Below are 11,428 nucleotides of genomic sequence, written 5' to 3'. Positions count from 1 at the left end.
CTCCATTAATTTACAATTTTATTAGATCTGTCAATGAAAACACAAAGAAGAGACGCAATTCTGTCAATGTCAGGAAGAACAGTCAGCATGGCTGATGGTGAAACCGGGAGCTTTTGGTGCAAAAATTCATCATTACTATTATTGCAAAATGTTTGATCAATTTCATCACCACCACACAATTCCAAACAGAGCAGCACTGTTGATATGGAGGGGGTAGAGGTGACAAGCAAGTAAAAAATAACTAATAATTATAATAGTTCAGATTATAATAATGATAATAATAATAATAATAATAATTACAAAGGAAATAAAAACATCTCTAACAGACAAAAACACAATCACCTCAATAGGACAAGATTCGGTCACTGTCACAACACCAGAGAAATTTGCTTTTTTTTTCTTTTTTTTGTTTAAATGACTTAAATATTGTTTTTTAAAAAATATTTCACCATCTAGTTATACTCATTTATTTATTGCGAAAAATAGGCAACTGGACTAATAGTGATGATGAGGTGTGTGGTGGAGCAGTGGAAGAGTGGCTGATGTCGGTTGGCACTGAGAGCTGCAGTGTGTGCGGCGCAGTACCCTCAATGGCCACAGGAGGGCAGAGTTACGCGCCCCCACGACCTCCCGTGGCATGGGCCAGAGGCGGGTGGCTGTACCGCCACCATCGCGGGATTTCAGAGAGTTCACAGAGGTTCTAAATCCCTGAAGGGAACGGAAATCTCCCCCCGCCCCGCTTCCAAGAGTTCTGGAGCGGAGGGAGCAGCGGTGGTCCGATAAGACTGCCACGGGGGGTTGGAGGTGGGCGCGGCCCAACTGCCCTCAGACAGGGCGCTGAGTAGCATGTGGGGTTTCCTCTCCTGTTGAGGACCAGAAACGAACAAACGGAGAAAAAAATATATATATACAAACTAACAAAAGAAAGGAAACCCAAACAAACGAGAATTGCACATCTCAATATGCCACGCCCATCTTCATGTCCATCCATGCTTTCGCGTCATGACAGAAAAACGCTTTTGAGCAAAATCAGTCTTGCTTTTTTTGTTTGTGTAGACTCTGTATCTGTTCAGGACCCACTGAACCCCGGGTCTGGAGGACCCCAAAGTCTCTGCAGGGGCCGTGGGGGTGGCATGCAGCTCAGGGTGGGCCGGGGTGTCTCTTGGAGAAGCGGGTGGGGCTGCTGGGTGGGTGGGTCTGGGGATGTAAACAGTTCAGCGGTTTCGCTCTGGCATCCCGCGCAGGCCGAGACGGAGGGAGCGGGCGGGGTTTCGGGACGCGGGTATCGGTGGGCCAACACAACACACACACCCAAACACACTCGCTCGCACGCCGCCGAGAGCCTCTTCCCGGCACCAGACTCCCAAATACGAACTCCAGTGCAACGTCAGAGGGTTTTTTTTACTCTTGAAAGGCAGTCAGCTACATCACAAAGAGAGGAGACGAACGGAGAAAAGAAAAACATTCAAATGAGCTCAGCCAAAGGCACGGAATGATGCCTGAAGAGGAAAACCCGGATTTAGTGTCTCCTTGTTACAGTAAAGAAAGTCAAGCTGTGTGTGTGTGTACCAGATCATCTCCGTTCGGGTTCAATTCACGACTGACGTTCATCGTAGCGCAGGACAAAAGGTGTCTGATAAAAACCCCACCGCTGCTCAGACAGGAATGTTTTTGAATGTAATACAGTGTGTGTGTGTGTGTGTGTGTGTGTGTGAGTGGCAGAAACTAAAGCTTCAGTACACTTGGATTTCGTTCACTCTTTTTGCTCTGGGTGTGTTGGCCCACCGTCACTCTCCCATTCCACCCGTCCCCTCTGTCGCGACAGCGCCCTCCGTCCCCAGGCTGAACTCGGACAGCGGTTCCGGAGGCGGCGCTACGAGCTGAGCCAGGCGTGGCCGAGACACTCGCCCGCCGACGCCCTCTTCTCCGGCACCATCTCCAGCATGGGCAGCAGGAACTGGGTGAAGCTGCTGGCGTCCTCTGCCGACCAGCCGTACTTCTCCACCAGCACGTCGAACAGGGACCAGGGCTTCAGTTTGGTTATGTGCCTCAGCTCACCTGCAGGGGGCAGCCGAGAACATAACACGGCGTTTAGAATCCCAACGTGGTGCAATTTACTGACATTTTCTCTAAGTAAATTCAACAAAAACGAAAGAAACAAAAGTTTGGTTGCCATCGATCTTCAACTTGCACAAAAAAAAATTTCGAATAGAAAATACAGCTAATAGACAAAATGTCAATTTTTACACTCTCACTAGGCCATGATGTGGTGGGAACTGGCACCCATTGGCATGGTGTAAAAAAGGCTGTACGGAGATACATTTATGTCAAAAGTTACCGTAGTACCGTAGTTATCGCCCAAGTGCATGGTTATCGGCCTTTTCACAAGTGCAATCTTTGTTTTTGAAATAAAAATGTAACCTACATCTTTACTGTTTTCATATTACAATTGCGCTTAATGCAGTTTATGCATTTACGATTCCAGTGCTGCATTTACAAATCATAGGTTACAGTATGTTGCGGAAGTTGTGTTGTTAGTAGCCTACGGGTTTTGACAACAAAATTTCAGCAGTTAAGATAAGATTACATCTAATGAAGAACCCCTGTGACATGGAAATTAAAATACAAAATAAGAGTCTCAACCCATCCTGAAACTGGTGATGGGTGATGGTGGAGGAAGATCCCCTCCCACCTGTTAACAAGTCCCAGTTTAGTTAATTTAATTTATTTAATATCTATGTTTATAATTTTAAAAATGCACATACATTTAAAACCTTCTGGATGTATGTTAGAGAGTAATAAATTATGCAGGAAAATCTGATTCTAAGGTTTACTGATAAAAACAATAATGCATTCTTGCAAAAATCTTCGCATATGGGGCAACTTATAGATGCACAAATTACACTTAAGATTTGCGATTTGTTTATTACATATGATTACTTTTGACATAAAATTATCTCCATATAGGTGCTAGTGAATTGAATAGCTAGTCTTAAGTTGAGCAGACCACTGTGGCCTCTGCAGTGGGAATAAACCTTTCGAAATCTCGACGGACACCCCTCGCCATGATGTGCAGATTAATTTATCGCCAACAGGAGGTGAATGACAGTCATTTTCCAATTGTGGTTTTGAAACACAATTAGCTTTGTGCAAGTCTGTAATGGAAACGCAACTAATGGCAAAGCAGTGCTATTCTTTTTTGGACTTTTCTTGCAGACAAGAGACACCGTTCCCTTCTAGAACCAGATTTTCCCAAAACCCGTTCCAACAATTTTTCAAGACAAATATACCTCCAATAATGACATAATGACAAATCCTAATACAATGAATCATTTTCTAAGGTTACAGGATACTACTGACCTGAATATCATGTAATCTCTGGCTTTTTGTCCAGTCCAAAAGCTACTTCATTTTTTAAGTTCAGTTTTTTTACAGGTCAGTGCAGTACTGCAGATTGGTGTGTACCTGGGATCTCCACAGTCATGCAGAATCACAGCAGTCTATAGAGTTTTATGTATTTATAGAGTTCTCACAGAAGTGTCCCTTATGAAGTCTTTATGCCACACTGACATAACAGCTGTCATTGTAACACGCCCCTAGAACATGCTCTGTTTTTTTAATAATTTTTTTAACATGTCCTTTAACTGGATACAAGCATTAGTGCACATTTGCTGGTCTGTAACGTACAGGGCATTAACGCTTACTTTAAAGGATCAGCATTAAGACTTCATGCAGGTTTTAATGATCCCCCTTTGATCAGGGGACCAGACAAACAACATGGTGAAAGGTGTGTGTGTGTGTGAGAGAGAGAGAGAGAGAGAGAGAGAGAGCAAGAGAGCGAGAGAGAGGGAACAAACATTCATCCTGGTTCCCTTGGTTACCAGAGCCTGATGGAGAAGACATATAGCTGCAGTAGGACAGAAAGTGGTAAAACTTACCGTAGACGCATAAGCACGCACACACATTTACACGGAATTTACACTCAACTGAGCTGACAAATGTTTTTTTGGACAATGAAAGATTTTGATTTATTAAATTAATATTAGCATTAAGGTAATCTGAAAAGGGCGGAATAATAGTTTAAGACGTCCTCTATAAATTAACCAAATTATTCTGATGATGTGACAACATCATATTCGCTATGAAGCAGCTCCATCTATTGGTGCTTCCTTTACATGACACTGATCGCGGATCAGTCGTCACACCAGTTATTTTACCTAGTTTATATCTGATGATGACATTAATTCATCAGAAATATTCTTCTGGTGACCAATGTAGTAAAATCTACAAAGTGAATAAAAACATTTCTGCTTTTAACATAAAGGTGAAGCAGAAAAGAGCAGCAGCCCAACATAAAGAGGAAAATTGGCGCCCATGCAGTGAGTGACTGATTGGCTTTTGCGTGTCTGTGTGTCTGTATGTATATCTGTGCTTCAGCTTCACTCCGCTGTTGAAGCACAGACACAGACACGTTACCTTTCTTGGAGAAGAAGTCGCGGCTGTACCTCCCGGCGCCGATCACCTTACGTGGAACCTTCCCCAGAAGCTCCATTATCAAAGCGATGTGATCTGACCCACGGTTCACACACACACACACAGACGTACAACAGAACAGGTGCACCAACATAAGTACAGCATGCGCACACACATACAGGCGCTGGGGGACTGGTTACTGCCACACTTACACACACACACACACACACACACACAGACACACAGACATACAGACAGACTGCGCCCTGTAAAACTCATCAGACACATCAACACACACCACTGCTTCCAAAACGAGCATGTGTGTTTGAGTGCCATTCATACACTAAGTTTGTTGTCTGCCTGCCCGCCTGAGTGTGTGCGCTTTGTGTGTGTGTGTGTGCGCGTGTGTGTCAGGCCCGCCAGCCCACTCCCAGCTCTAGCTACCTCTTCGGTTGAAGAACTCCCGGGAATATTTTCCGGAGAGTGCAAAGTGTCGTGGGATACAGCCCAGCAGCTCAATGATGTGGGCTATGTGGTCTACAGAGAGGAGGAGAGAAAGACAGAAAGTGGGAACGGAGGGGAGGAACAAAAAATATATTGGAAAAGTAGAAAACAAAGATCAGAGGAGAGGGAGGAATACGGAACAGAGAGAGAAGGAAAAACAAAGAGAGAAGGAAAGCGTTAGTGACTTCAAGGATGGTGTAGAAGAAAAGGAGAGATGGAATCAATAATATATAGCATTTCATTGCTTGCGCTTTATGGGCATCCTGAACACAACAGCTGTGACCAAAATTCTCCATTTCTGATGCCAGCTTTCATCCGAGATGCTGCCCGCTCAGATCTCTCCTTAAAGTCAAAAGAACCGCACAGAACCGTTCTGTGCATCTTCACCATTGAATGCAAAATTGAAAGAATTTCAATTAATAGAAGAAGACTGATGGCATTAATAAGGGTAGACAAGGTTGGGATCCCAGCAACATAGCAATCTGAAATGATATCTAGATATCAAATATCTGCAATTATTACAATTAATAAAGAAAGTAAGTAAGTAAGTAAGTAAGAGAGCTTTATTGTAATCTCAGCAATACACAATATATATACAAGTATGACCTTAAATAATAGTTATAAGCCTACCTACTTCAGTAAAACCAGAAGACCGCAAAGTCACAACCCCACTTACTACCATTGTGTCCCTGAGCAAGACACTTTTCTCCAGGGGGACTGTCCCTGTCACTATTCAGTGTAAGTCGCTCTAGATAAGGGCGTCTGACAAAAGCCATAAATGTTAATATAAAATCTATTGGCCTCTACAGGTCATTTTGATCACCTGACAGCTCATTTACACGTTCACGCAGCGCCACCTAGTGGTGCTTCCTTACATAACTTCACAAGAGTTCAGGGTTCTTTTAACACCTTATACTTTATCTATCAGGAATTCATGAAGATTTTTTTTACAGAAATCAATGTATGAAAACTGCATAGCCAGCATAGTAATTACGATGTCAAAAACCTGCGAAAGAGGATTGGAGAGTGAGTGAAGAGTGACAGGAGTGACAATGAGTGAATGAAGGGAGAAAAGAACCTTGAAGGGTAAGAGGAGTGAAGGATGTAAATTTAGAATCAGTGGATGGGAGGACGTGCTGATGGATAAGGTTGCCACAGACTGGACTTTACTGAGCTAATTGCTCACGTGGATTTGGGGACAGGGAGTGGATTATTTAAGGGGGTCTGAGGACGGATTCAGCAGCAGTGTCAGCACATCCCACTGTTTAATCCCAGCGCAGTTAAATGCCCAGGAATAAAAACAAAACAAAACAAAAATCTGTATTCCATATTCATAATATGGCGGATAAAATTGCATACATTTTTTTTTATGAAATTACTCATGACCCATGACACTGAGCAGAATAATCTGCATTATTTATTCTTAAAATCCATTTGAGTCATTTTCTTGATTAAATGGTTGTTGAGAGAAAATATTTTGTATGAAATCCAATTTATATATAACAGGGAAAATGTGAAGCAGCCTGGATGATTTCAAAGAGCACAGAATTAAAATCATTTACCAAATGAGTAACATGAGTAGGGACAAAATATACACTTTATTCAGCCACATTTATTTGTTATTTTATTTATGCATTTACTTAGTCTCAGTGATCACAATGGTATTTTCTCACTGTACAGTAATTTTATAAATAAACACTGTAATGTATTTTGCTTTACCTGGTTCTAATCTAATAAAAATATCTTTGAGAGATATGAGTAACGTTTAAATGTAGAATATACTCTGCTCAGTGCTGGCATAAGCACTCACCCTCATCACGGGAGTAGTCTTCCCCTGAGTGGGGCTCAAACAGGTAGTCTCCAGTGGCCAGCTCGAACGCCTGCACCATAGAGGGGAGAGATCATGAGCTTGTCGGCCTTTTTTCCGGAACATTCACGACGCAGGGAGGCGTTGGCTGCTCACCATGCAGGCCGTGCTCCAGATGTCTGCAGGGGTGCTGTAGCCCGCCCCAATCAGGACCTCGATGGAGCGGTACTGTCGCGTCTGGATGTCCTCTGTGAAGTGCTTGTGCTTCAAAGGGCAGCATGCAGTACATCAGTGTTGCTCTTTCATCATTGTGATTCACACTCTTTCACAGACACACACAGGACACTAAATCCATGCCTACCAAGTAACAGCCTTTCACTTTTGGACATAACATTATGTAATTAAATGAAAAAGAATGGAATTTTAACAATATTTTTGAGATGTGCTAGTGTGTCTTAATGCTCCAAGTTTAAAAGAAAAGTTGCAGAGTGGAGCAAGAATGGAGCACGCTCCAGCCGATAGAATCCATTTATGCCATTTTTCCAAATACAAGCAGTCAGGTTTATTGCGGGTTATTGCAGGTTAAGCTGCTATGATGTAACAAGAAACAAGGATGCGTAAATTCCGGACTATAGAGCGCACCTATAAAGAGGCCGCACATACACATTTTTATAAGAAAAAATATTGTACATAAATAAGCTGCACATGTTTATAAGCCAGATGAGATATTAACGGGGCAAATTCAGTTCAATTCAGAATCGGAATTGAACAGCCTGAAGGTATTACACACACAGTGTCACACACTTTGTCTGCAAAAATACAGGAAAAGCAAAAGTGTTGTGTTGTTAAATGTGTTGGCAGCAGGACAATTGTAAGACTATAAAAATCCATAAATTAGCCGCATTATTGTAAAAGCCACAGTTCTCAAAGCGTGGGGATAAAGTTGCGTCTTATAGTCCGGGATTTACGGTCCTTCCCTCCACTTATTCTGTACGTACTGTACAACACTTATGCTCTGGAATTTATCTTTACGGTGCATCCAGAAAGTATTCACAGCCTTTCCATATTGTGTAATGTTACAACCTTATTCCAAAATGGATTAAATGCATTTTTTCCCTCAGAATTCTAATGAGAATGTGAAAAAATGTATAAAAAACAAAAACTTTCTGGGTGCGTAGAACTTTTCTTCTTAAATGTAACATCAGTGACTTAAAGTAAATAGCTTGGTCTATACTTTTCCAAATGAATAATATGCACATAAACATAAGCATACGATATAGGACATGATTTTACATCTTGCACACACTGTCTAACACATGCACTTTCAGGCTGCTCTAAGATGAGCAAGTTTAAGGCTGTCAAACAGCAGCACTTGCTTTTTCACACTCTTCTAACACACACACACACACACACACACACACACACACACACACACACACCCCTCATTTCCCCTTTTCATCGGCACCCTCTCTCACCACCCAGCAGGCGTTGCCCAGGTCAGCAATCTTCACCCTCAGGGTGTCCGCGTTGCGCGGGTCCAGAGGATTCACCAGCAGGTCGGCAGCGCGAACTCTCGCTGTGAGGGAGCAGAGCTCGCCGTTATTTCCCATGAGCCACCAGGGCAACTGCACTTTTGATGTAAATTGCGAGGGATCAAATTTGTGAGACGGTGTTGCTGAAAACATCTCAAAATATCAGTCGACAATTTTTGTGACACAGGCTCCCGGGGATCAGTGTGTGGGGACTTGCCCGCTAGGCCACCACTGCCCCCAATGGATGTAAACAAATTCTTAATAATTCGAGAGTAATTAAACACACACAAGCAGTTGATTTGAAAAGGGAATTTGAGACTATTGTTTAAATGAAGACTTTTTTGGAAATAAAATATGAAATATTGCTCACTTCGTGTACTGCCATTCATTCAGCACACGAGGCTGGATCAAAATGCCACTTACAGCACTTTAAGTAAAAATGTATGAAATGAGTTTATTTGCTTTTGAAATGTAACTAAAAAAAGGAAAACCAAAGTACTGACAATATGAATGAAAAGTTTGAATACAGAGAATCTTTTTTCTAGGAGATCATTTGAAAAAAGCCTCCATGCATCTTACTCCTCTAACTGTGAGCTAGTCTGCAAGGGAATGGAAGCGACATTGTCACATTATCCCAGAATTACCCAGCAGCCACCCTGAAGGCTGATCCCACTGTGCTGCGCATTATGCGCCATCTGCAGAGCGCTACCTTTGGGCGTGTCCCCGGTGCTGGATGAAGACACAGTGCGACTGCGGTCCCCGCTGGGGCTGAGCGGGGTCCGTGGGGGCGAGGACCCACGGGGATCTGGGTCCAGAGGCAGCTCGGGGAAGCGGGGCGCGGTGCCACGGTGACGGGCGCCGTTGGTCAGGCCGGCGGCGATGTCACCGTTGAAGAGCTCGTACGACGTGTCGGAGGCGTCCCGGTCGGTGGTGCTGATCTCCGACTCCACCAGTGGGCAGAGCAGGGGGGAGGGGCTTGGCGGCAGGTCCTTCACCCCCAGGATGACGTGGCCATTGGTCTTGGAGGCAACGTTGAGGTCCTGGTTGGTGGTGGTGGTCGTGGAGGTTGAGGTTTTTCTGGGATGGTCCTCCTCTTCCTCTTCATCTTCTTCATAGTCGTCTTCCTCCTCTTCATCATCTTCCTCCTCCTCCTCCTCCTCTTCATCTTCCTCTTCTCCTGCCCGCTCGCTGCCCTGCTCCTCCCCTTCCTCCTGCTCCTCCACCACCTTGATCAAAGCCTTCTCTACTACAGCTGGCTCAGCTTGCTTCTCCACCTCCCCTCCTTCCACTTCATCTCCCTCCCGTTCTTTCCTGTCGTTCTTCTGCTCCTCTCTGTCTCTATCCCCCTCCGTCTCGTCCCTCTCCTTCTCTGTCTGCTTCTCAGGCAGCGGGTCTGTAGGGCAGGGGTTCTCTCTATCTGGGGGTTCCAGGGCTTTTGGGGGGCACTCAATGTTGCCGATACCCTTTGACAAGTGCTGCTCCTGCTCCTCCTCCTCCTCTTCTCCATCCTCTTGCTCCACCTGCTGCTCCACAGCTGCACCTGAGTGAGAAGGGGGAAAAAGTCTGAATCCATAGCAGTTGTGTAGGCAAGAAGCGCCCACCGATGTCAGAAAGCGAAGAAGAAAGATGAAGCGGAACCTCGCGATGGAGAGGAGAAACAAAACAGTAGAGAAGACCGGCCGAGTGAGTGAATGGAAGACGGAGTGGGTGGCAGAACCATTCATGAATCAGCCCTGACCCTCGCTTAAGCATGTGGGCGCGCATGCGGACACCACGGGGGCGAACATGTTGCTGGAGAGCGGCCTGGAGAGGAGAAAATCTCGCCTCATTGATCAGCGGCCCGACTCTGACAGACGCGCTGCAGCCATAAGGAGGTAATATGGAATATGGAATCCTCCGGCCCTGTCTGTACCTCATAGCCGAGAGGCGTGACCGAGACGGACCGACTCGCTCAGTTGAGAGGGATAGTTTTAGTTGTCAAGGATTTTGCAAACCGAAATAATGGTAGTCGTGATGCCCAATAAGAAGCAATTGCAAAACCTTGCAAAATTAAATAAAGAAAAACATTGTTATAGCCAGATACAATGCACGACAATTACATGTCAAAGAAATATGCAAAAAACACTACGTTCATGGATTAAGACTAGTCCTAGAATAAAACTTTTTTTTTTAAATAAAGAACTACACTGCACTAGGCATAAACCGCCAATGGGATATACGAGATCTGGCCTGTAGTGAGATTTCACTCATGTGACAGCCACCACTTCCCTCATCAGGATGGTCGAATGACAGAGCTGATGAACAGTTTGAAAAATACCTCATGACACATTAGCTAGATATATGATATGACGGTGGAAAAAAATTATCCTAAACGTAAAAAAACAGGGCTCTCAAAATAAAAAAAAAACATTCACTTTTGTGTTCCTAGTTGATCATGTTATGCCTGAACATTTGCATCATTAAAATGTATGGTATTAATACATTATTTTGGCAGTAGATTTGTTATTGACAGAAGAATTCTAATTTTATATATTAAGATCCCCTGAAGATTTCATACGTCAGACGAAGGATGAAACACTCACATGTGTGGTTTGTGAGTATTATGGGCCTCTCCTTCTCGCCTTCCTCATCCACAGTATCTTCGTCATCCTCATCATCGTCGCTGTCCTCCAGGGCGATGGCTGGCCCCAGGGTGGGGTTGGGTTTGAGGTTGATATTGGGGCTAGGGTTGGCATTGCTGTTGGTATTAGGATTGAGGTTGGGGTTAGAGTCATCGCTGGCCTTCTGCCTCTCCGCCTCTCGTTCCAGCTCTTCGATTTCCAGCATCCGACGCTCCAGCAGCTCTGCCTGGCGCTTCTGCTTCTTCTTTAGCTTCTTCTTTTTGTTCTTGGAGATCTTGCCAACCTAAGCACAGTGGAGAATCAGACCTTTAACTCCATACAGGAAAATACACATCCCTTAATATTACACATGCACACATGCATGCAGTAATGGTGACAAATGACAATATGAAGTTCTTTAGAATTGTGTTGTGCAACAAGTCTACTGGAGGTAAGAACAACATTGTTCCCATATGGTGTCTTTTGTGGACTTGCAAATGGACCCAAACAGC

General features: G+C 44.2%; 1 protein-coding gene across 1 annotated transcript in view; it reads right to left on the bottom strand.

The window, feature by feature from the left end:
- srpk2 (SRSF protein kinase 2) overlaps positions 1-11,428 on the bottom strand; it is a 51,574-nt gene continuing 40,146 nt past the window's right edge. The window contains 7 exon segments of the mRNA XM_028957914.1: positions 1-2,058; positions 4,918-5,010; positions 6,788-6,857; positions 6,941-7,048; positions 8,260-8,360; positions 9,026-9,856; positions 10,899-11,220. Coding sequence (XP_028813747.1) covers positions 1,874-2,058; positions 4,918-5,010; positions 6,788-6,857; positions 6,941-7,048; positions 8,260-8,360; positions 9,026-9,856; positions 10,899-11,220 — 1,710 coding nt within the window. The 3' untranslated portion in view covers positions 1-1,873.

This window comes from Denticeps clupeoides, chromosome 17, assembly GCF_900700375.1.
Source record: "Denticeps clupeoides chromosome 17, fDenClu1.1, whole genome shotgun sequence".
Classification (NCBI taxonomy): domain Eukaryota; kingdom Metazoa; phylum Chordata; class Actinopteri; order Clupeiformes; family Denticipitidae; genus Denticeps; species Denticeps clupeoides.
This window is presented reverse-complemented; position numbering and strand designations above follow the sequence as displayed.